Source organism: Thunnus maccoyii, chromosome 11 (genome assembly GCF_910596095.1).
Source record: "Thunnus maccoyii chromosome 11, fThuMac1.1, whole genome shotgun sequence".
Taxonomy (NCBI): domain Eukaryota; kingdom Metazoa; phylum Chordata; class Actinopteri; order Scombriformes; family Scombridae; genus Thunnus; species Thunnus maccoyii.
Window position 1 is genome coordinate 7,399,288 of NC_056543.1, and position 27,483 is coordinate 7,426,770.

Genomic DNA, 27,483 nt, shown 5'->3' on the forward strand with positions numbered 1-27,483 from the left:
CTGCAGAGTTGGTGATTCTCTGAGGGTTAGTCACTACAAGAGACACCTTTCTTGTTACATACAGTGATTTAAGCAATTGTTAATATATGATAAAGCAGCTTCGATGCAATGTAATGCATTCATTAATGTCTATTTCTATAGCACCGGTGTTGACATGAGTGGTGTTTACACTAAAAATGTAATTTAGTGTTAAGGGATAATATTGTTTCAAGAAATCTTTTCCCCATTAATATGCAAATGTAGGCAGCAGCACCTAATTAGATCATCTAATTCATATGAGGCACCAGTGATGGAGATTATTAAGAGTCAAGTTTTTTTTTTTTTAAGTGTCACTGAGTTCTGTCAGAAAACATGCAAAGTAAAACGTGCATGTGGCTGTTTCAAGAATAAATTATGGTTAGAGGATTCAAGCACACGATCCTAATCAACCTGTTTCATGGCAGATAAATTTAATTTTTTTAATTAAATTTTACATGTACTCAGAGAAGGTTGACTGAACACACAGCTGTGCTGATCCAGCAGTTATAGGCATCCACACTTGGGAGCTAAAAAACTCCAAGGACACCTTGCCAGTAGCTGATGAGGTAGGGGAGCAATTCTCACGCACTCCCACAGTACCTGCTCTGAGTCTCCTATCTAATCTGGTCACTCAAGAACACACACTCTGCCCTCTAGGCTACAGCTTAGTCTGGAGACGGGCTTTTACCTTTAGCTTTCTGACTGCATCCTTAACAACTTCTGTGCCTTTTGGGGCTTCAACTTCTGTGTTTCCAAGGAACTGGAAAGAGAACATAAAGACATACATCTATGTTATTACAGTAACACATAATATATACTGTGCTGCATATAAGAGTTTGGTTCATTAAATGACATAAGAGAAGACATAAAAGACATAAATCAGGGGAATAGAAATAGACTGTGCTCATTGGTGGTAAGATGGAGAGCAGATTTCTATCACATTGAATCTTAATTATGGATAAAGATTTAATATTTTACATTGGCATGCAAATCACTGACATCTGAGCCATTATCATCCTGTATTTGTCATTTTAAGATCAAATGAATGTCGATAGTGTTTGTATCAAATTATTCCTGCTCACATCCTTCAGAGGCATAAACACGATTTCACTCGCTAATGTACCAAAGCATATGCCTTATCCATGTGACAAATGCAAATGCACAAAACACACAAAACACACATACGCACACACACACACATGCAAACACACATACTGGAGCAGCACTTCTGCCACCCTCCAACAGATGGAGCCATTAACCTTTGTGCATCAACACCGTGCTTTCCATCTGGCAGGAGCAGCTAGTAATTGTTCCAGTCACACACACTGCTTCAGTGCCTCCTGAGCTTAATGCGAGTAGCCTGTTCGAATATCAGACTTCATAAACACTGGTGTCAGCCCCTTAAAGGTTGGAAAAAACAAAATAACAATGTCTCCCACTGGAACGTAGCTCATGGATGGATTGTGTACAACAAATCTGTGTGAAGCGTTCTATGACTCGGCTTTGCTAATGTCTACTACAATCTGCAGCTTGGCTTGCAAAATATTGTCCTTGTATTAATGCAGAGTGATGCTATAGCCAAGAAGTGAGTTTTTTTTGTATTGCACATGGTCTGTTGGTTCTACAAAATAAGCTGTTTGTCTTGTGTTACCCACACTGATGAACTCAGCAATTAGTTATTATTATTCTGACAGCAATTTCGTGTTCTTGACTATGATCCCTTTGCTGATGTTTTATAGTAATATAGAAATGTCTACAGAATTAAGAAAGCTCTCAAAATGTGTAACTAATTAAACCTGCCATGAAGTGAATAACAAGCAGTGGAATTCTGTGTCTACATGGAGCCATTAACTTTTCACATCTCTAAATGCAATGAGACAGGAGAGACACCACCAGAATGGCACTTATCAATAGGGCCAGAAAACTGATTGAGGTTTCATATAAAAGTGTCAGCACTCTTCACCGCTGTGACAAATGTACTCTGCACTCTTAAGGACATGTCTGAGAGCGCCGCTGACAGATGCCCAGAATAGAATGGAGAAGCACTTGTTCCTGACCAGTGCATTCTGGGCTTCGACTGGGGAGGTTTCACAAGGCGAACCGAGCTCGGAGGCTCATCCATCAACTGGTGCATGCAGCTGAAAAACAAACCATCCCCTGCTAATTCCCCAGAGTGAGGATTCACACTTTAGCTGAAAGGGACTGTGCACTCTCAATACACAAATCAAACAAAATATGCACAGAGAACACACAGATTTCAACCTTGTGATAGGTCTGTAAAGTTCATTGAGATGGCACAATAAAGAGCTCAGAGCTAAACTCTATGTACAGCCTTCTACTCCTGATTGAAAGGTTTTCAGACTTTTTTTGACAAAAAAAAGGAGAAGAGGAACTGTGTAAAGGGCAATTTATGTCATTTGTGAATGCGCTCTGATTGTCGATGCCAAGCACACAAATTGCAGCAGCACAGAAATCTTGCCAGCTGTAGTCCCGAGGTTAATAACACTTGTTGATTAGAGGGTAGCAAAAACCTGTTCAAGCTGAGCCCCCAAAATACCAACAGCAGCTTGGTACAAGAGTCAAATGCAGAAGGGCATCTCAAAACACCAAAATGTCAGACCATTGAAACAGATGGGCTACAGAAGAAGATGACAGTCTCTTCACAACAAAAAGCTTCTATGATGGTCATCAAAATTTGATTCATAACAGGAATATTCCACCTGGTCTGACAAAATCATGGTTGCGGTTGTGATATGCTGATGATATTGGAAATTTGGCACACAGTATACACCAGTTGCCAGGATTTTAGAAATACTGAGTTCATATCAAAGTCCTCCCCAAAAAACCCTCCCAAAACTTTCAAAAAATGTTTCATATAATGTTTCTGTTTGTTTTATTCAAAATGGAGGAGTTCTTTGAAGGATATTTCTCTGAAAATCAGCTTATAGGGCCTAAAATAACATAATAATAATAACGTCTCAGAGCTTGGTCTCTATTTTTCCAATAATTACCACTAAATTACACAGTTCCTTCCAGGAAACTTTCTAGGAAACTATTAAATCCTGAGAAATGAAGCATTTCAAGCTGAAAAAATAAGTAGACTCATCGATAGAAAATGAATAAACTATTCTGATAACTGATGAATCATTTCAGCCGTTTTTTTAAGCAAAAATCTGTTTGGTGGCAATTCAAGCAATGTCAAGATATCATTTTGGGAAATTATAATGGACACGTTTCACCATTTTCTACAAATTTTATGGAGTAAACATTAATAATCACAAAACGAATCAGTTAATGAAAATCTTGATTACTCGTTAGTTGTAACCCTAAAAGCATTACTGTTTTATTTCTCCGCACAAAAGGTCTGAATACTGTTTCAAAGCCCTTTCAGTGCTGCCACAAACAACATTGTGGGGACAGAATTTTTAATCATTTATTTCTTAATAGTTTTGTCGGTGTAAAAGTAGTCAAAGTCAAACATATTGAGTCTAAAAATACCCACCATGTGTACGTTTTCAACTGCAGTATATAAACTCCCTAAAATGATGCTAATAACCCCAAATTCCCAGAAAAAGGAGGGATTCTACACTTACTAACTAGAAGAATATGTAGGAAAATTGCTAACTTAGCTTATATTCAACAATTCTGAGTGCTTTGAACCAGGGAGAATAGGCCAAACACAGTCTCAGCACTTTGACACTCTCTCATTCCCTCCAATTCCTTCAGTAATGAGTGTATATGTGTATTCAGATCTCAGCAAATTTAGACAAACAGTCAACTCATCAGTGAAAACTGACAATATGCAGACACTATGGGAACTGACATTATGCTTTGATTTCAGAGATATGTCTTCTGGCAGTTCCCTCTGCTTCTTTGCTGCACACACTGAGGGAGCTTCAGCAGTTTGGGGGATGTGGTAGTTTGGAGTTCCACCTTGTTTCCATCATAACATTTCTGAAGCACGGGATGTTGGCTGACAGTTTCTGTGCCTCATAGGAGAGAAACTCTTTGTTGAAATGAAGCAGAAAACTATTCTGACAGGGAGGCGCTCCCCGAGTGAGACAGTCCTCCTTCAAGATGTGTTTGTTGGATGTTTGAAAAAGACTTTTAAAGAAGTGTTTTGTAACTAGCCATGTTTCCAGTCAAGACCAAATGTACCAAGTTATGCTTGTGTCAGGACCAATAGTTTTGGCTGGTTTTGACAGAAGCATGAGTCACTTTACAGAAACACCCCCTCACTAACACATTCCTTAAGAAATAAACAGATCAACATGGATAAAACACAGACAAACTCTTTTAAAATTAAACTTTGACATGGAGAATTTTCCCCTTTCCACAGAACTGAGGAAAACAGCTGCTCTGGAAGATAAATAAGGAAATATCAGTCCTGTGACAGCTCATACTTAAAGTCTAGGAAGAAAATAAAATATATCACTATCAAAAATCTAAATTATTATTGTCAAATATGTCAGTGTTAAAGGTGGCAATTAGCAATTTAAATGGGGTAAGGGGTGTTCCATGAGGTGCCTTCCTATGAAAATGTGGGCACCTGATGAAAGCAAACCCAGAGACAGCAAAGCTCATTTGCTGGACAGACTGAGCTGCTATTGCCATCAACGAAAAGCCTGGTTGTCTCAAGAGAAATGCATCTCCTGACTGAGAAGTGTTGGTTTGACAGGGCAAACAGAGGTGAAACCACAACAGAAAGATTTTGTTTTGTTTATTTTGTTTCTGTGGCAAATCTGTTTCGCTATAAAAGCTTCCTCGCACCATTCTTTAACAGCAAAATGCATTTATTGTTTGACTTTTTTATAGTCACACTGCTCTCACAGTGCACAGTCAGATGGTGAAACATACCTTGGCATTGTAGGGTATGTAATGCTTGGCCAGTGCCTCCGGGGTGTGCATCCATGATTTATCTGAAATGATACAAACAACTTACTCAATAAAGCAGTCATAATCGATGGTTTCATTCAATAAGGCATGGCAGAGGTATAATTAACTACATAAGAGGGTAAATACCACAAAATTAAACATGTGAGGACTGATTATTGTAAAACAAAGCACATACACAAAACCTTGACATCACAGAAAAACTGAAATATGCATAAAATAGGAATCAAAGATTGGAGTTTTATCTTATGAAAGTATTTTTTTACTTGATCTGTATTTCTTATATAAATCTTTACATAACCAGGATAGGTTCAATGAGTGCAATGCTTCTTTTTCAGGAACACCTTCCCTCACTCTCATACAGTCACACACATTTGCACCTGGAAGTTCCTCAGTGCAACCGCAGTCTGATTTGTTGGTCAGACCCCACCTGCTGTTCCATTGGAGCAGCAGGTGGGGTTAAGGGCCCTGGCAATGTGAGGCACCTCAGCAGTGGTAATTAGGCAGGGACAAATGCTCTTCCCACTTGCCAACCCTGATTTGTCCTGACGAACAGGTGATCGAACCTGTGAGCTTCATCACAAGGCGTGCTCTGACTGAACGCACAGCGATGTTTAGAGGTGGCACGATTGCATTTGACATAAATTTAAAGGCGCAACTTGAGGTGAACGGACATGAATGCGCTCTAGGTGGCGCTAATTAACGTGAAGATGCATTTGAGTGAGTAGAAAGTGTTTATATGTTTTATTAAGACGAGATAAAGAAGAGGTCAAATTTACACATTAAAGGAAAACAAAAACTCTCTTTGCCTTCAATTTGAACATACTTTGAATGTTCTGCGTACATTCAGGACATTCCATATTCATTATAAACCAAATAACAATGTGCTTTATATGTGGACCTGAAGGTCACCAAACAACTATTTCTGGACAGATTCCACTAACAATCAACAGCAGTAATATTGTATTTTCAAAACTATTTCACTGGGTAAATACAATGAAAAATGAGCATCAAACGATTTGAGTTTTAAGAATATAATTTTTGAATTATTATCACTCAGTACACACAGATAATGAATTGTTTAAAAATCTCCATAACAACTGCCTTTGAAGATTACACCAACACAAAGTGAGCAGCAGATCAGAGATCATTTTGGGTCATTGATAGCACGACCCAAAGCATCCCATTATACTGTCTCCAGCATTCTCTTAATTATCCACTGATTAAGGATTCTTTTCTTTCTTTCTTCATCTCCCATTTGTACAGGCTTATCGCCCTGTTAATGAATCTTGTGACAAAAGATGCACAACTGTGACCTCAGTGCACTCTGCTCCTGTATGTTGATTGTGTTAATCAAGGCATTGCAAGGTGAAAAAGATGTGAATCAACTTTACCATGTCCTCTGCATAAGTATGCTAATGACTTTGTGTACATGACGTTGTTGGCTGAGTAGCTTGATGAATTCAACGTCTATTCTAATTAGTGTTAATTTGGTGCTCCGCATTTGCTTAATTATGATTGCTTAGGTTTGCTAATCTAACATATTGCGACCTAGTCTCACATCAAAGTGTATAATAACTACATTGAACCACAGCGCAAAACGTATTTGTTTCACAACAAAGCGTCCTTGATAACTCAACAATACAGCTGCCAGCTACACACAGGAATGTGGCAGGAAACTAATGTCAGCCATTTTGTTTGTTTTCACAGACAGAACCTTGACAGTCATGTGACCTGGACACAGGCTAACAGAAAACAATACGCCAAAAAAACGTAGGCATCTCACAATTTTAGAGCTTTTATTGTGAAACTAACATATTTTGCGCTGATGACTAACATAACTATTACACATTTTGATCTGAGACTGGTTTGCATATTATTTACAAGGGAACCAATGGGCAAACTTTTAATTTACGGCAGTTTATTGTAATGGCAGGAAATGAATAAACACAGGAAACAGCAATATGCAAAGATGGCGGTCTTTATAACTTTGGTAAACATAAGCCTTTCCCTCAACTTAAATTGTCCTCCTTATAAGTTTACTTAACAGCTGTGCAATGAGATTATCCCTGCTTGCACCTTGCAGTCTCCTCCAAAGTGCAATCAATTTCCTAGTGGGACTCTTGAATGAAAGTTGAAGGAGGGATGATTTAGCTTCTCCTTTCTTGTACAACTAAGGAGGCAAAGAAACTGTAAATTCCAAAAGAAAGGACAGAGAAAGGAGGAGAGTGGTGAAGGCTGACACAGCGGCATGGCAGGTAGGCTGGCTTTTTTTTTTTCAAGGCGTCAGCACACACTGTTCTGATTAAAGGGTGGGGAGGCATACTTCTTTCTTTCTCTTTGCAGCATTAAATAGCAAATACATGAGCACAACACAAGTGGCAAAAGTTGCAAGTGATGCCCGGGTCGCCTGAAGGGATGATTAACTGCTGGCGCGTGAGGATGAGCTGGCGTCTGAAGGTCAGTCTATGTGGCTGAGTTGTCAAGTGTTGGATGAAGATGAGGGAACATTCAAGGGATGACAGCATGAAAAGTGTCAATGCCTCTCTGTCAAACTGGAGTGTGCTTCACACAGCTCTCTAGAGATGGGGAGTACATTGCTTCTCTGTGCTCTCTTGTTTCCTGGAGAAGCAGTTAGCGAGTGTGAAAGCATAAAGGTCACAAGTCCTTCATGCATGTTACACTCCAGCAACGACTGTTATTAGCAATAGCTGCCTTCATGTTTCTGCTTTCACATCTTGAGGGCGGGTCTCTTCTGAAAACAGTATAATTTTCCAGCCCTTACTGAAACAAGTGAGGATTACATTAGACAGCGACCATATAATGTAAGACCCATGGTTAGTTCTTATATGAAGTGTTTTAGAGACGTTTGTACACCCCCTGAGATCTTTTTCACGCTTGCAACAATGCAAAACTATGTTACACCAATTTGGACTCCAGTCTTCAAGCTTCAAACAAAAATAAAATAGAATTCTCTACGTAGTTGGTTTTCTGACACATAATCTATCCTCCACCCTGAAATCCAGAGATTTGTCAGCGGTAACAATTTTGTTTCATTTCAAAGACTTCAAAACATAAGTGTTAAGGAAAATGTTTTTTCTAGCATACAGGGAAAACATTTGGCTTATTTCAAAACCGACTTGATCTATTCTACTCTAAGTCTGTTCACTGGTGCCTAAAATACTGCCCATTGACACCTGCTCTGATTGAATAAAGTAGACAGATATAAATGGTTCATCGTTTGGTGTGAGGGGAAAAAAGAAAAGAAAAAACAACAACTACAACAAAAAAAACAATAAGTACCTTAAGCTAGCAATGATTCCTAAGCAATTCAAATAAAAAGCCCAGGAGCAGTGATGGATCTTATCTACTTTTTGAGAGTAGCTACACAAATGTTCCACAAACTGTATTTACATGTTGTGTTGAGCAGTTCACACATCAAATTTCACTAAGTTATGACTGAGATGTTAGCAATGATGCTTTCAGTACCACTCCTTTTACAATCGATAATTCATTTCATGGAACAAAACCTGCATTGCTGGACTAACCTAATTTTAATTGTGATGTACTGGAGCAAAAGAGACTGACACCTTGCACAGAAAAAAAACCCAGCACACACGGCAATTTGTGGATGAAGAGAACCTTTGATCTATTAGACCTTTATCGCTCATGATCTCTTCTTATCTCCGCACTAACAGCTGTATTTTGCTCTATCTCACACCTCTTTATCTCATGTTCTACTGTGGATTCAGGAACTAGGGGGGATAAAGGGTGCTTACAGTCTTTCATGTCAATGAGACAGGAATCCAAAGATAACAAGTGCTCCTCCACTTAAAGAACTATTATATATTATTACAAAGTCTTCAGCTTTATCAAGACTGTAAGTTAGTTCAAGGAGAAAATTCCACAGGTAAAAATAAAATCTATATAATATGTACAAAGGGTCTGCTTTAAACTGGCAAACAAGATGCTTTCAAAAGATATATTCCAGGAGAATATGTACCAGTGCTATTGCAAATAATTTCCAAAGAAAATGTGTTTGATGTCCTCCAAATTTACCAAATTGAGTCTTTCTTTGTCTATTTGTCTATTCAAATTATCTGGTTGCTTTTACTGTGGCACTTTGCAGTCTTTCACCTACTATATACATGTGAGGGACAAGTGGAATACAAATAAAGGACACTAATATCAGTTCTAATATACCACCAGCATCACTAATAACAACAATAAGAGTTATATAAAAGGTTTTACATAGAGCTATTATTATTGCAAAAGTGTTGTGGTCACTCCTCTTTAAGATTCTCCACACTTAGCCCTCACTGTTTAGAGCTTGAGTGCTGCACTGTAAGAGCACAATTTTTCTATAGGGCCACAAGACATGAGCAGGCAATAGCTTAATTCACTGCAGTGCTCAATCAATGACACACAATGAATTTGCTGGGTATGCACAGTTCTCCATCATGCAGAAGACAACTTCAAATGGGCTCCAAGTAGAAAGGACCTTTACCACACTTCTACTGAGACCCAGTAGAAAAGTGGGCTACTTTGACATACAGCATTTCATTTTTAAACTGTACCACTGTCTGGGCACAAAAATTCATCCAGATACAGTATGAAGGCTGGGTTAAATACTAAAAAGGCTATGCAAAATGTTCCAGTGACATAGAAGCAGTAATAGTGCATCCTTTGAGAGAATCTCACTATGGGTTTGTCTCCGCTGTATACAAAACAAATGAGGCGATCGACAAAAATGTCACCACCTCTCTGCAGTTTAATGCAATTAAATGCAACAACACTGCAATCTACGTCCTTACAAACTGAACCATCACCTCTCTGACAGTAAAACCTAAACATCACAAGCTTCAAGGGTTCCACTCAATATAAAGCGAAGAACAAATGCAGCAAACATTGCTGGTACGAAGTAATTCAAGGTTCAGGGCTAATACAGATTAGACAGAGCCAGAAAAGTAAATGCCCATGATCCATAATCATGGTCATATGCCTGAATAAACCAACATGGTCTGAGTAGACATTCAGACAATGACACAGACACTCCTTTTATATCTTAGTGTCCCTTGCAGTACAAGGCAACGAGACACACATACATTACACCACCAAAAAAGAGCATTATTAAATTATTTGTCCTACAATCATATTAAAAACAGTTGCAGGGTACATTTCTGAATTGAGCTACACTTAGTTATTTATATTGTCTGGCAATTCAGTTAACTTGGCCCAAAGGAAATTAAAAAGCCCGTGTATCCTCTGCATCTAATTTTCTGTATGGCTGCATTTTGTTGATTCAATCATAATGATGGATAGCGGACATCTTACCTCAATAATAAAAAAAAATACAACATCCTAAAAATGATGTGAATATCACAATTCAGATGAATAAGTGCCTGAAGCACATCTGTGACCTTATGTGACATATGGCAACCGACGACAGTTCTCAGGTTTCTCGCTGTACTAGATAAATGAAGAAAATGAACATGACAAATCGTTCCTTTGTTTTGTTTCAGCAGTTGAGACACGCAATTAGGATAGTTTTACTATAACTGTATGTATAATTCTATGTTAACTTGAGGAAACGTTACCAAAATACCTAAGAGACTCCAGTTCCCACTGCTGCAAGAAAATCTAGGGCAAACACTGCACTGTCCTCGTCTACTGTATAATCACCAGTACATTGGACCATTATATTTAGGCTATTCTTCTGCACTAACATGACTAAAGTTAGGCTTCTGTTGGTGTGACAGTATTGTATTATATTTATTACTGCAGTCAATCAGGTCAGATATGATGCAGCACATCACAGTGACCTGCAATGAAATTAAGTCCATGTTCCACATAAGTGTAGACCAAATAATAGGAACACATCTCAGTTTGACATATTACAATCGAACAACACAACAAACTACAGCCTCCAAAGTGACAATAAAGTTGAATCAACACCTCTCTAAAACAATAACTGAACATTATAACCTTCACTCATTTCTTGCAGGGCTGTTGTATTAGACTGCATTAGTTACCTTGGTGCCAAGGTGTGCCAGACATGGAGCTGAGCGGTTCGCTGTTCACTTGTTTATTCAAATTTTATTAAACGTGTCACATGTCCAAACAACTTAACACCCGACACTTCACTTCCTTGGGTCCTCAGCAGCACGCCCGCCAAGTGTGAAGTCAAGTCAGAGCCCTGAAGCCCCGCCCCGCTGTGATGTGACAGTGTTTATATCAAACAGCCCCTGCTGCACTCAGGCACAGAGAGTTGCTCGCTTGTTTAGTCAAAGTTTATTAATATTTAACATGTTGTGTGTCCAAAATGCACCATATTCAACATCAGACATCCTTGGGTCCCCAACAATACAACCGTCAAGTGTGAAGTTGATCAGATGAATGGTTCCCGAGATATGTGAAGGACACATATATATACATACAGACAGACAGACACACAGAGATTCCTTGCTTATTAGTTAGATAAACTGCAGTGCCTGTTCAAAACGTGTCTGAGACATCTTGGAGTAAGTCTTGAACGTACAGTACATGCCAAGTTTCGTTCGCAGTACACAGTTCAGTAGGAGAGTTTAAGTCTCTTAAATGTTTTTAAGTCACTATCACTACAGATGTAAACCACAATGTGGGTTGTAATGGTAGAGAAGCGCTGTCTGTATTTCTGCTTGTTGACTCCACAGGCAGAAGAAGAAGCAGATCGAGAACCACTAATCCAAACAACTTCACACTTACCACTGCACTTCCTAGGATCCTCAGCAATACACCTGCAGAGTTTGAAGTCGTTCGGATGAACAGTTGTCGAGATGCGTGAAGGACACGCATACAGACAGATGGACAGACAGACATACCTTCCTTTACAATTAGAAGTCAAAGCTGATAATTACTGGTGACAACTTGGTTTGGTGTGAACATAAACATATGCGTTGTGAAACTGTGACCTCTCAAAAAAATTGACTGCATGAAAAATGCGTGACTAGGCGTATCGAGTAAACTGGCAACTATTGTAAATACTATACTGTACCCACAAGCTTGTCAACTTCCAAGTCACGAAAGCACAAGTCAGAGTAGGCTACCTTGCTGGTACATAACATGTTAAATGAGTTAGGTTTTCTGAACAGCTGCTGTATGGCTCTCCAAGAGGTACACGTGAATTTCGTAGAGTTCAACTATTCAATGCAAGTCAGGTCCAACAGAACAGGGCAATAAAGATAGGAGATAAAAAATGATCAAAATCCCTGTGGGCATTACCTGCTAGACGTGATCACATCCACAAAACACAGCCAGACACAGAGATAAAGCGGGAGATAAATCAGCGGAGTTGATCTGTTGTCAGTGCCAGCCTTCACTTTCTCAGCCAGCAGCAGCAGAGGCAGTCGGGACAGGTGCAAAAATTAATAAATAAATCATAAACTGTTGAACATTTATACACCTGTTGGACTGTACGTTGACTATTTTTTTGGTGTATAAAATAAAATAAATTTAAAAAAATGATAATGATAATGGAAGTGAGCCAAATGCAACTGTGTTCTTTACACATATTAAGAGTTCAGCAGAGACTGAATAATTTACACTAATGTGACATCATTGGCAAGAAAACCTTTGTTCAGCCCATGTGGGAAGTTGTCAGCTGCAAATGAAATGTTGCATATCAGAAAATAGTTTAGATCGATGACAATGTTTCATCCACAATTGTAAACAAATAAGATGAAAAATTGAAAAAGGCATGGTTTCAAAGGAATCAGATCACTGTATAATGAGACAATCTCAATTCTACCAGGCTGGTCTGAACCTGTTCTCTCTGTGTTATGGTTTAAAGTCCTCCCCAGAGGAGCGATTGCGCTATTCATCCTCTTATCTTCCTCATCTTCCAATTTCCATTAAAAACAGTTCAAGATACCGGCTGTTTCAAAAACTAAATTTAATCCTTATACAAATGCTTCCATTCAAATATTTGTATGAAATCTTTGGAGGATCAACTTTGAGGCTATTCATCAACATTCAGTTTCTTTTGCAACAGGAAACTTGGAATAGTTACTTAAGCCTATAGAGCACACATAGAAGTAGAAAAATACACTGTTCATATACATAAATGGCTCCAGATATATTTTTTAAAAAAATACTATGGTTCATGCTCTTAAATAGAAATGCTTGATATTCATGGGAGGAAAAAAACCTTTCATTTTACTATCTGCTGTGGACCTTTTGGCACCGTGTGCCACAGAAAGCCTGTAACAAGTGTTGCAGAAATTAAATCTATAAAGAAGCTCGAGGGTCAGACATCTGTTGGTGTGTAGATGTCAGACTGTATGATGGAGGTCAGAAAACCATTTTCCTTCCTTTAGTGAGAATGCTTTAATTTTATGGCAGATGGGTGACTGGATGCACCCTTTTCAGTGCAACATAAAGAAACGGACAGTGTGTGCTAGCCTGTCTAGGAGCGTTTGTTGAGAGAACAGTTTACTATCTATTTTAAAGTCTTTCCATTTTGCAGGGGCCCTCATTATCTGTCTACTAGCAAAGCTAACTTTCAGATCAAGCCTTTTACCAACTATAATTTACTTTTTCCAGCATACCATCACAATAAATGCACAGACAAGCACAAACGTACAGCCTAAGTATCTGCTGATATTCACAGAAATTCAATAACAGTTCAAATGAAAGGAATGGAGCTGCATTTCCATATTATGCAATCAAAGGGGAGTCTAATATAAAGTGAGGAGGGAGTATTTGCCCTCGCCGATTACCATATTTAGCTCCTAAAATAGAGGACCTAATGGGAAAAAGTGAATTATGACACCTAAATATCATTAAAGCCCAGCGCACCACCTGGGCCCCGGACACTTTCCTCAACACTGTCCAAGGCTTCTTCAGGTCTGTTGATTCACACCAGAAGAGTGAGACAGATGGTGGTAAACACATCAAGCTGTTTTGCAAACTGCAGTCCCAAATATCCCCTCCTCCGCATTTGGGCAGGGTCACCTCAAGACTCTGTAGTGTTGCGCAATCTCTTTAACTGTGTAACACTTACTCACATGCAGGGCGGGATGTTTATGTTGTTATGCTTGTTGCCCATTTAGTTTTAATGTTTGTTGTACTCTGTTTGTATTTTGTTGTCCTTCAAAGCTTTATGAATAATTTTATGCTTTGGCTGCTTTATTGCAGCCTTTGAAGTCAAACAGTGCATCTAAAAAAAAAAAAAGAATCATTTCATCAGCCAAAAATACTAAACATAAACGTAACTCAGTTTTGGGTTTTTTTTTTGTTTTTCATTGGGAGCTTTCAGTGTGCAGACTTTATAGTCCTGCCAAAATAATGATTTATGGCTGAAACCGAGAAGACCGATCCTCCAATTCAGATGTGGGGTATTCACCAACAGTTTTTGTGCAAGATTCACAGAATTGGTCTCTGGCATCACAAATACACACAGTAGCGACAAATACTGTAAATCTTGGTGATCGTAAAAGCAAAACAGTAACAGTGAGTGCTCCATCTTGATAAAAAAAAAAAAAAAAAAAAAAAAAACTCTCAAGCTTCTGTTATCTCTCTGCCTTGGCTTGTGGAGAAATTCTTTTCATTATTCAAGTTCGGGAACAGAATAACATTTAAAATGAGTTTCGCTGATACTCAGATGGTGCGACACATCGAAAACGTTCAGCATTATATTAGCAGAGTAGCAATAGAAAGTCAGTGTAGTGATAGAAACAACTGCGTATCTCTCTCACTCCATGTCAGCATTAGCTATTTCTGCTTACCTTTTTTCCTGTTGAAGGCGCGGTTCATAGTGGAAAATGTAGCGTCTGCGAGGTCCCTTCTGTGTATCTGCCAATATTCCACCTGGAGAAGCAGCAGAGAAAAACGAGTTAAAAATGGTTTTGACCTCAAGCCTTTACTAAAAAGGCAGAGAGTCTAAAAAGCTGAAAGTCTGAAGTTTTTTTTTTATTTTTTCTGTGAAAATCCCCACCCTCTGAGAGTGAGGCAATGTTCAGCCGTCAGAACATATTCCAATTAAAATCCCAGCCCTTCTGCATTACAATTGTTTACCACTGGACCTCATCATCAGTATTATCATCTGTCTTTATTTCTAACCTTGTGATGTTGATGATAAAGTACCTCAGTGTACTGCAGACTTTAACAACATAGAATCTTCTGTCAAAAGCAAGTAAAAATGTTTATCTTAATCCATGTTGTGTTGTGTTCTAATCTTTCAAAAAGAGCAAGTGTTTCTATCCGAGCGCCACTTCAATTCTATCACCAATACACTAGACATAAACATTTACAAGACTTAGAAACTAAAACCTGATGCAATAAAGTTAAGTCATCATAGGAGAGGCCAGCATCAAACTTTGCGTGTAATAAAATTATCTCACATAAAAACAACATTGGTATGATTCTACCATAGTCTGCATAAAGTAAGAGATGAATGTGGGTTGTGGTTAAAGACAGTTTTTCTTTTTCCTCTGTTTTCTTTGTAACTGAAGCAGCACTCCCTGGATATGCCTGAACACTGTGACTGGTACAGTGCATTGGATCTGTGCTACATTACAAAATAGCAATTTATTCTACAAATGCAAAATGTCCACCTCCATAGCGTCTCCAAAGAGTGACACTGTGCTTTGACTGCTTTCAGGCCTTTGCATCAATTCCCCAAGATAGCTCAGCAATCTAGAGGACAGCAAGGACAAACTGTCCAGGCCTAGGTAGCTGTCAGCCTGTTCCACAATCAATATGCTTTACTCTTTTACTATGGGAGAATATGCGAGGCCTGGCGCAAAACAGCTTTCAATCTTTGCTTTTCCAAACAAATTAGCTTCTGCCTAAGCAAAAATTAATTAAAAATTTTCTAACTCTGACATTTTCCATTTATCAAGGGAAGCCTGAGCCTAGAAAAACAAATCCTACTCATGCCCAGGAACCAAACTGCCAACATACTGTGCTCTCCAACAAACACTTTTTAGAAACTAGATTTTATTCATGAAAATGATGTAGGTGCTCTACATGAACATCCTAGTACATCCAATGGAGGGATGTAGGTAGTCACACAGAGGAGTATTTAGCAAGTAAATATTTTTAATTTACATATTTTTTTTCTTTAAAATCTCAAGTTTCACATGATTCACTGCACCAACTTTCAGTTAGTGTTAATTAAAGTATTTAAAGGAACAGTGTGTAGGATTTAGTGGCTTCTAGCAGTGAGGCTGCAGATTGCAACCGACTGAATACACCCCCATCCCCACCCTCCCCTTCCAAGCGTGTAAGAGAACCTATGGTGGCCATGAAACTCACGAAAAATGCAAAAGGCTCTCTGTGAGCCAGTGTTTGGTTTGTCCATTCTGGGCAATTGTAGAAACATGGCGGTACAACATGGCGGGCTCTTTGGAAGAGGCCCCCCTCCCTATGTAGATATGAAAGGCTCATTCTGAGGTAACGAGAACACAATGATTCTCATTTTCAGGTGATTATACATTAATGAAAACATACTTATGAATATTATATTCCATTTCTGCCAATAGTTCTGCCAATAGATCCCCCTAAATCTTACACACTGGTCTTTTACACTGAATTCTTTGCAAAATTCAGAAATTAAGTTCTAGTGCGCTGATAAGGTTAAAATCAAAAGTTGCAGATACAGAAATGTTAAACACAGAAGGAGCACAACACTGGCAAAAGCATGATACTCCATCAATGAATGCGCACTTCACAGTTCACACTCTGCCTCGCCTCAAAAAGTAATATATTTTGGATTGTTTCATCACCTGCCACTGCAACAAACTCTGAGGACATTTATTCTTTGCTTTGCCAATCTATGGTGCACAAAAACCAATTATGAGCTTGACATAAATAATGCCATTCAGAAAATAGGCTTTATCAACCAATATTCCTAGGGGGCTGAGAAATTAGGTAAAAACAGATGAATATCTGAAAACAATGCTATCAATCTAACATGGGAGGTAAATGGGTCATTAGCTTTGGCTGAATAGCAGTAAGGTGCCACTAGAAAATGATGGAGTCAGGCTTATTGACTCAAATATCTTTTTTATTGCCGGGAGGAACCGGTGACAAACAAACCATCCTTAACAAAGATGCATCCATAACAGAGCTTCAATTATTTCTGAATTTGCATTAAAGAGGCTCTGCAATGATAAGCAACTGTCTCCTTGAACTAAAAAAAATGAAAAGCCCATAGCTGTGCACTGTACATAATAAGGCAGATAATGATATATGGGATATAACAGAAGGAAGTGAGGTTTGCAGAAACAATGCAGTACAATATATGTGGGTTCTCACTGTAAGGGGATATTTTGCTGCAATGGAGGCCCTGGAAAGGGCTGGAGAAAATTTAAATGGAACAAGCTTAAGGGTGGAGACTGGGACATTCCTAAGTCTGCCAAAACAGAAAATCTTTGCTGCTGAAAAAGACAAACTTGTGTTCCTTATTTACAAGTCTAGAGCTGCTGTTGAAAGCATTGCATTGCATAGCAGATGGACAAGGACGTAACAATTGTTTACATTTCACCAAAGGTAGACAGGGTGAATTCTGCAGATCTCAGCACCAAACTACTCTGCAATATCTGAACTGCCAAATTAAGACCTTGGCAGTAGTGGCCTTGGTACTTAGCCTTAGCATTTCAGAGAACCTACTTTTTTTCCACTGTTTCCTTCATCTTCAAAGCTAGTTAGATATGTTTTCCTGCATTAAGAAAATGCATCTTCCCTTTGATGGTTTCTAGTATTTTGTATAGTAGCATAATGTTTTTTTTATATAAAATCTAGGGAGAGAGAGAGGTGTCAGAGTGGGTCTGCTGTGGCAGGAAGCATGGAGGGGATTTGGACAGCCTCTCTTCATCTCCCTTATGCACAAAAATGTAATTTTCAGCCAACAGCAGCACTGTAGAGGTGTGGTGCACCTGAGAAATTCAACTAAAACAACATTATTTAAGAAAATGTAATGATAATAAACTCAATGGAGCTGTGTTCCAGTGTTTTAAAAAAGCACAGCAAAGCGTTTTTGACAGCTGGCCTGCTCTGAGTAAAATGAGTGACAAAAAAAAAGAAAAAAAAAAGTCCAAATTCTTTTATGAGATATAGAATCATTTAATAAATGTCTTAATTGGCACTATTCCCAATCCTGTGGATTAGTTTAGGACATCCCTAAAGGCTTAATCACACCTGGCACATCTGCATCACGTTCCAGCTCCGACGCCATTTTCTTCTGTCCTCCACACGGCGTCAGGAGCAGAGCGTTTTGACTATGGACAAGCCAGCTGCTGCTATAGTAATTACAGTAAAACTAATTAATAAACTTAACTGCTTGATTTTGTTGACTTACTCAGATTTTGTTGATTTGGTCATTTTCCTTGATTTCTGTGCTTCTATTCTGGGTAAGTAGGCTACGTAGTTAAATGGTTTCTTTATTTGTCTCTTTTAATTGTGTTTAATGTTGATATACAATGGGCAGTCTGCGCAGGATGTTTTATTTTGAAAAATGACCTGATGCTCTATGCTGTTTCTGTGTCTGACTTCCTGCCCAGCTCGATCTGCTCTGTGCAGCTTGATGCAGCTTCTGTCAAAAATAGACTGAGCGCGTATGTTTAACGGAGCTAAAAACCGCTTCTGGGATGCTTCTGAAACGTGCTGCGGCGCGTCTGGTGGGATCACAAGCATTGACAAGACTGGCCGATCAGCTCCAGTGGCCCCGTCATAGCCGGAACATGACGCAGACGCGTCTGGTGGGATCAAGCTGTAAAAGTCACTATTAAGAGCTTTAAGTTCTTAAAGCAAAGACTGCTCTCATTCTCACAACCCCGCAGTGGAAAGGTCTGGCAGCAGACAAAGCCCGACTATCTTTCTGTTTGTTTGTGACATAGTGTGGTGTAATGTAGTGCCTCATCTGACACCTGACTGTGATGTCACTCAATTTGATTGACAGCTGCAGTGTTCGCCTGTTTTAATAGCTTCCTGTCTGGTGATTCAACAGCAGCCCCTTGGGAGATCTGTTGACCCTGACACATACACATGCACACACACACAGACACACACACACACACATAGAATTAACACTGAGCTGCAAACTTCCTCAGTCTCCCCTCGATGTTCCCCAGCTGCACTGGAAGCAGCAGGTCAGGTCTGTTCAATTCCCCACCAGAGGAATGTGTGTATAGGTGCAAACACATAACTGTGCACATTTGTGTGTCCTTACACATACTGTCTACATGAAATGTCCTCACAGTCAGAACCCATACCTGGCTTACAGAATACTCACTTGACTGATAATACACAATTTTGCTCCAGAAAGACTGCACAAACATGAATGTGTCTAATAACAAAAGGAAAATGAGCACACAAACAACAAGAGCAATTAAAACCATAAAATTCTGTTGTTCTAAGTTAAAAGATGATACAGAAATACATGAGGTCTAACACATGAGACAAAAAAACTCCCAAAAAACCCATAACATTTAAGTGTATAACCTCTTGAGTACATAAACAACATGTACGCTGAATTGTTTTTATGAACTCCCAGTAAAAATACGAGCCAGCACTTTTACTTACTAGTATCATCCTCCCAAAACAAGTGAGAGATGCACAGCAAAAAACATGTCCAGGGTTTAACAATTCACCTTCAGTGACTCAAACATTTGGAATTTAGCTTGGGAAAGACTCTTTCTGGAAAACAGTGCGTCCTACTTTGACCCTGTGGAGTCCTCTCTCCAGCCCAAACAACAACCCGCAAGTGAAAATTAATTGGAAATGCACAAGTTTGGGGAAAGAAAGATAATGTTTAAAAAGGCTTATTTAAAAAAAAAAAAAAAGAAAATGTACCGTTCCATTTTGAAATGCCTCTCAGTCACTCACTAATCTGACTGATATGCACTAAAAAGGCAGCAGGCTTTTAACATGGGATAGAAGCATTCACTGTGGTCCCAACATAATGCCACAGCCGGAAAGAAAATCAACAAAGATCCTTTGTTTTCTTCACTTGTGCTCTCACCCCGGCTCAGGAATCTTGCAGGCTGAGTGCGGCACATTAGACATCGCAACTACAATCTGTTTATGAATTTAGTCCCAGAATTCCTCAGTTGAATCAACCATGGTGTCTTGGTGTCTAATCTGAAAGCCAGACTCGCTCTCTCACACAGTCTGACGCTTTCGCTGTTGTATATCAAACTCAGCGCCCTGACTCATTCTTTATCAAGCAAAAGCACCGCTGTCCTTTACAGAGAGTAGAAAAAAAAAAGATCTATGTAGAGAAACATGCAAACAACAACAGAGTTGAGGTAAAAGCTACTTACTTGCCTTCAAAACTAGAGTGGAATAGTGGAAAGGAAGTTCCAACGGATCTTAATAGTTTTCAGCTGTGGGCCAGATGGTGGTACACTAAGGACTGCAGTAAAGAGAGATGATGGGGTTTGCAAACTCAACAAGAAGCGTTTGCCTAGACACATGATACTTGACATTCAAACCCAACTTCCTCCGCCCACAGTTCGTCCAGAAGGATTCTTTTTTTTAAGTTTTGAATGTGCAAAAAAGAGACCCCTTTCGACAGGAACCGTTCCACTGAGATGCACTGTGGCATACCAGACATGACCTATAAAAACCCAACATGCCAGAGGTTTCAGTCTGACCCTTTTTTACTGCAGTATGTGATTCATCATCACACTATGTGCACTGGCAACAGCCTTATGTCAACATCTTCACATCAATCAAAACAGCAGTATGGCCAAAACATTATGAAGTAAAAAGTCATAATACCTTTCCACAACACAAAGCTCTAAAAGCCTTCCCTGTGAAATTATGTCAACTTTATAATACCCTTTCCTTTTTCACCACACTACAGGCTCAGAAATGTGTATCCCTGCAGCTTGTTATAGCGCTTTAAAATGTGATCCTTAATTGTCCTTTTTTTTTTTTCCCCCACATAGAGATGAACTGCCTGAGAGAAGCAGAGGTCAGAGAAAACACAGAAAACACACATTGTTAGAACTGACAAACACCTGAAAGAGAAACCCAATTACTCTGCTTATTGAGGTTAGGGCAAAGAGCTGTGAAGTGGGTTAATATCTGCACATCTAGAATCTCATGCAAATTGTGTTATTCTGGGGTCTAATCAGGACAATGTGTGTCTGACTCTGTTTTCTGGATGTCTCAGTAAAGAGCAGCTACTTAAGGAAGGGCTACCGAGCAGTTTTTGAAGAGTTAAAACAATTCTTTTAAAAGATTGATATGAACAGTGGATGTATAATTTCAACTGAGACAAGACTTTACAAAAGAATAAAGAAATTCATAATAAAGGTGAGACTTTATTAAAGAAGGATCAAAAGGGAGTAAATTAGGGAAGTAGTAAAAAAAAAGGGGGGATTTTAAATATTGAGCTTTAGCAAAAATGGAGACATTCATCCAAATATATCAGCGTATTTTTGGGACCTTGATGAATTCATGTCTGTATTAACACTGACATGAATGTATAGGTGCCAAACGTGTTTTGTATTTGCACACAGACTTCAAAGAGCTGCTGTTGTGTATGTGACATGTAGCATCTCAGAGGAAAATTTACTTTGGAGAGGCTATGTTTCAGAGAGGATCCTGATTTTAAAGACACAGCACTAAAAAGACCAAAAAAAAAATGGTCACAGCCAATTTCCAAAGGTCATTCAAAGCAACGGAAGGCATTTCTTGTGCTTTTAAAAAGGTATTTGGTTAGAGATATAGCTTGGTCAGGGACTTTGGTGATGGTGTGTGTTTTTGTTGGCAAACGGACCTTTAGTTTCTGCCTGAGAGAGCGTTTAAAACTGGGAGGGTCTCAAGATTTGGGCTTTCTCTGTTCACACTTTATTTTTCTAAGGGTTTTTCTGTGCTCTGCCCTATATCATTTCATGTTTGTGTCTTGTATGAACAGCTGTGGTGGGGTAAGGGAAGTGGCTGGCCCAGACACTTTCCGGGAAAGTCGAGCCCTTTATGCTACACACACACACACACACGCACGCACGCGCACACACACACACACACACACACACACACACACACACACACACACACACAAACACACACACACGAATAAAAAAGGGGAAGAAAAGTTTAGGTAAAAATGCTCAATTACACAGATGGAGTGGCAAAATTTATGTTCCGTGACACTTTTTCATTTATTCCTGTGTTTATCTGTGTACATAAAGTATCATCATGGTCACAGCTTGCCATTTGTCATTTTTGATTGGTTGCCAGGCTTCAAGAGGCCATGTCTGATCTAATATGAGCCTGTCAGAGGGCAGCAGACGCCGAGGAGAGAAAGTAGAGATACAAGCACATGAGAGCGGCACTCTGCTGAGGAACTCCTTTGTTGAGACTGTGATGGACAGTGAACTATTACCCTCATCCTTGATTTAGTTTGTTAACTCTTGGTTAACCTAAATGAACTGAAACCAATGTGAGTTCAGTGGACTGTTGGTGAGTGTCTTCAGTAAATGTACGGTTGCCTCGACTATGGTGCATTGCTGTCAGGGGTTTCAAAGACAAGTAAAATGTCACTGAAATGCATGTTATTGGGATTTCAACTTGGCCGTTAACATAGAAGCAAAGAGATTCTAGACAACAGCGAAGAAGCTCGACAGACATAACAACTCAAATGGATCTAGGTCGACAGTTGAAAACAATACCAATGAGTAATGTTTTCAGACTTTGTTTAGAAACTAGGCGATGGCATCATACCTTCTTCATATTTAATGTTCAGTTGCAACATGTACTTGGAGAAAAATCAAGTAGAGAATACCACAAATTAACATACAGAAGATTAAAACATCTTTATCTTGCTACTTCTAAGTATTTCAGCGTGAACGTTTACATTTCCTGTATAGTTTACAGATTTACACAAGTTTAGCGTTCCAAATATTTCACTCCTCGCTTGGGATGTGTGTGTGTGTTAGTGGAAGTGGGGAGTGGATGGAGAAGCAGGGATGTACATCTCATTAAGATACATCTCAGTGGATTTTCATTGCAGCCTCCGCATGATTTGTGTTCCGTCTACGCAGTAATGCAAAGTAGAAGTGTGTGATAGCAGCAGTGTATTTTCAGTTGGCATGGCTAGTGTGCGTCCCTGCACCACTCACTGCACCAAAAAATTATGATGACTATGGCCGAGAGTGAAAGCAATCATTTCCATCCGCTACTGTATCACACGCAGTCTCAACTAACACAAGTAAATGTTGAGTTGAAATGATTTATATCCAAACTGACCTTGATATGAAGCCTAATACTGCAGGCGGGAAATCACTATAATCCCTGGATAAGTGTCACTTATCAGATCATTCTGTCAACCAAGCATTTTAAAATCCAAATACAAGAGGCAGAATTCATAAGTAACCAGTGACATGTACATACACACTTATTTGGTACACTCAGTGACACATGCAATGCACATAAAATGCGCATACACACACCTTATTCCTAAACTTGTGCATACATGATATTTATGAAATTCCATACTAAGACATTGTTACAAGTCAACTTGCTTATGTTTTTTTTTCTATATGTGAAGGTATGTGTTGTTGCCCTCAAATGACTGAGGAAGAGAGGAATGACAATTGGTGATCGTCATCATCATCGAAAGGTAGGCTGTATATTTGTAAGCAGCTGTACTATTACCTTACTTCACATTTATCAATTTTGCTAATACTAGGGGAAACATTCAGATGTCCGCTATTTCCTTATGTGCACACTCATTCACGTTAATTACCGTACATGAATATATCAATTAATTAATGGGCCTGCATTAATTACCTATCAGAGTACTGACAGGCCTCCCTGGTCTGCGCTACCGAAAACACGGCTCACGGAGCGCGACTCCTTCGCTGCCGTGGAGCTGGATGGATTCACTCTCATCACAATGGACTGAAAGTCCAGCTCCCATAAGAGCAAAGGTGGAGGAGTTTGTGTGTTCATTAATGAGAAGTACTATAATCCAATCCACATTACAACAAGGCACATGATTTGCACTAAAGACATTGAACTCTTAGCCCTTAAAATACGGCCACACTACCTGCCACGGGAAATAAATCAGTTCCTGCTGTTCCTTGTTTACATAGCCCTATCAGCTGATACAAGCATAGCAGCCAAGACGATACATGACCTTATATCCCAGGCTGAGACTGAATCACCCGACGCTGTAAAGCTCATAATGGGAGGTTTTTAATTCAGGCAGGATATCTGGAGCCCTACCATCTTACCACCAATATGTCACACGTCCCACCCGCAATGATGCCTGTCTGGATCTCTGCCACGGAAGCATCCCTGGGATGTATTCTTCCAAGGCACTACCACATCTTGGGGGCTCGGATAATAATATAGTGCAGCTGGTCCCAGTCTACAAACCACGCTTGCAGCGTGACAAGACAAAAAAGGTGGAGATTAAAAGCTGGACTCCTGATGCTACTGAAGCTCACCAGGACTACTTTGAGTCCACTGACTGAGCAGTGTTGGTGGACAGTGCTGCTAACCTGGAGAAGGCAGCAGACACTGTTACGGATAACATTTGTTTCTGTGAGGAGCTTGTTATCCCTAAAAAAAAACCATCGGTGACATGGGAATTAAAGGGGCTCCTCAATCAGAAGAAACGAGTATTCATGGAAGGAGGTAGCAAAGACTAAAGGAAAAACAAACAGAAGCAAGTTAAAATCAAGATAAGGGAGTGTAAGGCTGCCTACAAAGACCAAGTGGAAAATTACTTTAAAGAATAGCAGGAGGGCCTGGCAAGGCTTCCAAACTATAATGGGTTACAAACCAAAAAAAAAACAAACACATGACTGTTGATAATGACCTCACTTTTGCAAAGGATCTAAATCCTTTCTGTTGTAGGTTTGACGTGATTTTTTGTCAGCAGAACATGGCATTAGACAGTATAGACAGTATACCAACTGTTGATACACTGATTGCAGTAGAGGATGTCACACAACACTTCAAACGTGTCAACCTGAGGAAAGCAAGCAGGTAGGACGGTGTCAGTAGCAAGGCACTCAGGGTTTGCGCAGAACAGCTTGCAACACTGTTCCAGTGGGATAATTCCAGACTTATGGAAGAAATCGCTGGTTATACCAGTACACAAAACCAACAGGTTTGTAGCACTTACGTAGGTCTCTATGAAATACTTGGAGAAAATCATTAATAAACACCTTCTCTCTGATGTCTCACCTCTGCTAGACCCATACTAATTTGCATATCGAGCCTCTAAAGGTGTCGAGGATGCGCTACTGGTCATGTTGACTAACATCTATGAACACTTAAAACAAGCAGCCTTGTGAAAATCGTGTTTATTGACTTCAGCGGTACGTTCAACACTATACAACCTCACCTCATGGTGGAGAAGTGGGCGAATATGGGGTCAGCTCTCAGCTGATCAGGTGGATTAACAGTTTTCTTGTAAACCGTACACAACAAGTAAAGTTCAATTCTGCCATATCCACACACAGAAAAGTAAGCAGGGGCGCTCCACAAGGCTGTGTAATTTCACCAGTCCTCTTCACTTTGGAAACTAATGCCTGCCGAGCCCTGAACCCAGCACACACATTTATAAGTACGTGGATGACACCGCTGTAGTGGGTAGTGGTACTCCGACAATTTCCTGGATTTAAACTTGAAGAAAACAAAAGAGACGGTAATTGATTTTAGAAGGAACAAAACTACACTGCCTGCTACAAAAATCAATGGTGAAACAGTGGAATTGGTCACAACACACAATACTACAAAATTGAAATAGACAAACTGTGCCACTTCAAAAATCAGGAAACTGCAGCAGAGAATGTACTTCTTACACAAACTTAACTACTTTAATGTAAAATATTGGATTTTACAAATGTTTTACACATCAATACGTCAGAGTGTTCTGTCTTTTGGTCTCATCTGTGTGTTTGGTAGTATGTGGAAACAGGACTGAGCCAGGCTGCAAAGACAAATTAGGACAGCAGGAAAAATCAAAGGCATTGACCAAGAAACAGCCACAAGCCTGTACACCAAACTCATCCTCCAAAAACTAGAAAAAAATCTCACAGGATAGAACAATCTGACCCGAGGAAAGAGACTTCTACAAAGAAAATTCAAAACAAGTAGAAACAAGAACTCTTTTATTCCTCAAGTCATTAGCCTGTATAACTTGCAAGTTTAATTAATAGGTCTCTTAGCTGGGCATTAGCACTTTTACACTTTTATATCAAATTGTATTTTACTGTTTTTGGATGGATTGTTTTTATCTGATATGTTGTTTTTTATTCTGTCTCAGTGTGATCAAATGTGTTTTATTTATTATGATTATACTATGGTCTTACTGGCTATTCTATTGTCTTTACTGTGGTTTCTATGGTGCTTTTATGTCTGGTGCATTGGACCAAACCAATTTCCCCAAGTGGGATAATAAAGTTGATCTGAATCTGAATCTGAAAAACAACACAAACATCATTCACCATATAACATACTGTGAATGCTTGAAATTATTATGAATGGTGTACTGTTCCTACTTGCAGAGCCTGCAGTTTAAGAGTAAAATGAGAAGTAGTGTTGATTTTCTACAGTGCTGACCACATTTAGGTCTATAGTGCAGGCTTGGATTAAAATACATACTTAGTCATGTAGCACAAAAACCTCTAACTGCTTTTTTACTATAAAGGCTCCATAAACAACTAATTAGATAGGCTTATTAAATTAAGTATCTGAAACCAAAATAGTCTCTCACAACCCAAAGACAGTTGTTAACTTTGCTGATGTTCCTATAGAGAAGACGTGATGAAAGTTCATCTCTCTTCAGTGTTGACATTTCAATGCAAAATGTGTATTGTTGAAGTTTGAATTATACACTAAGTGAGACAAAACAGTCACAATTATGGTATGATCTTAACTTGATGGACAAGATTACAGGCTAGTACAAATGAGTCACATTGAATGGTTAAGAGACATGGGGGAGTGTTTATATGGAGAGGAATTGAACTGGATGGCAGTGTTTAAACATAGAACAGACATTTTCAGAGGACTGAATGGGGAAAGCAAAAAAACAGTTTGAAAACATACAACAGATTAAGAAAAGAATATATCCTTGATTTGTTAAGGCTGTGTGTAAACAACAGGTATAGGACAGTATTCTGATATGACTGCATAGCGCAGTATTTAAAAATGCTGAAGGTATAATTTTCAATATTGTGTTCTGTTAAAAAACAATACAATCCATAATACTTTTTGATGCTGCGCTATGAGACAGCTCTTGTGCAGCAAGTGTGGAAAGTGAAACAATATTTTGTGCTCAGGAGAGTACAGCACATTGGTGGTCATGTGACGAGATACACTCTGAGAAAATGGAGAAATAAAAAAGAAAGCTAATGTTAACATTAGTGTCTATCATTTAGTGTCAAGGAGAAATGCAAATGCACTGTTCAGCAATGCTTTGTTTTCAAGCCAGATGACGAGGATCAGTCAGTCAATATTAACTATCCAATATGCAAGCTTTGCATGAAGATTGTACAGCTGTTCACCCTTTTCTTTTTTGTAATAGCACAATAACACTGTATACCCCAGTGCATGTGGAAAGAATGT

The 27,483-nt window shown here is 39.2% G+C and overlaps 1 protein-coding gene across 5 annotated transcripts in view; it reads right to left on the reverse strand.

Moving 5' to 3' along the window:
- The window catches only part of gulp1a (GULP PTB domain containing engulfment adaptor 1a), a 91,793-nt gene that overhangs the window by 10,286 nt on the left and 54,024 nt on the right, over positions 1-27,483 (reverse strand). For 2 of the 5 annotated variants that reach the window (XM_042426551.1, XM_042426555.1), the window contains exons 3-5: positions 14,676-14,757; positions 4,876-4,937; positions 707-778 (exon numbers count right to left, since the gene is read on the reverse strand). In XM_042426551.1, the coding sequence (XP_042282485.1) occupies positions 707-778; positions 4,876-4,937; positions 14,676-14,703 (162 nt within the window). In that variant the 5' untranslated portion in view covers positions 14,704-14,757. Of the gene's footprint in view, positions 1-706; positions 779-4,875; positions 4,940-14,675; positions 14,758-20,213; positions 20,332-27,483 lie in introns of those variants that run through there. The other 3 variants (XM_042426553.1, XM_042426552.1, XM_042426554.1) reach the window with 3 other exon arrangements.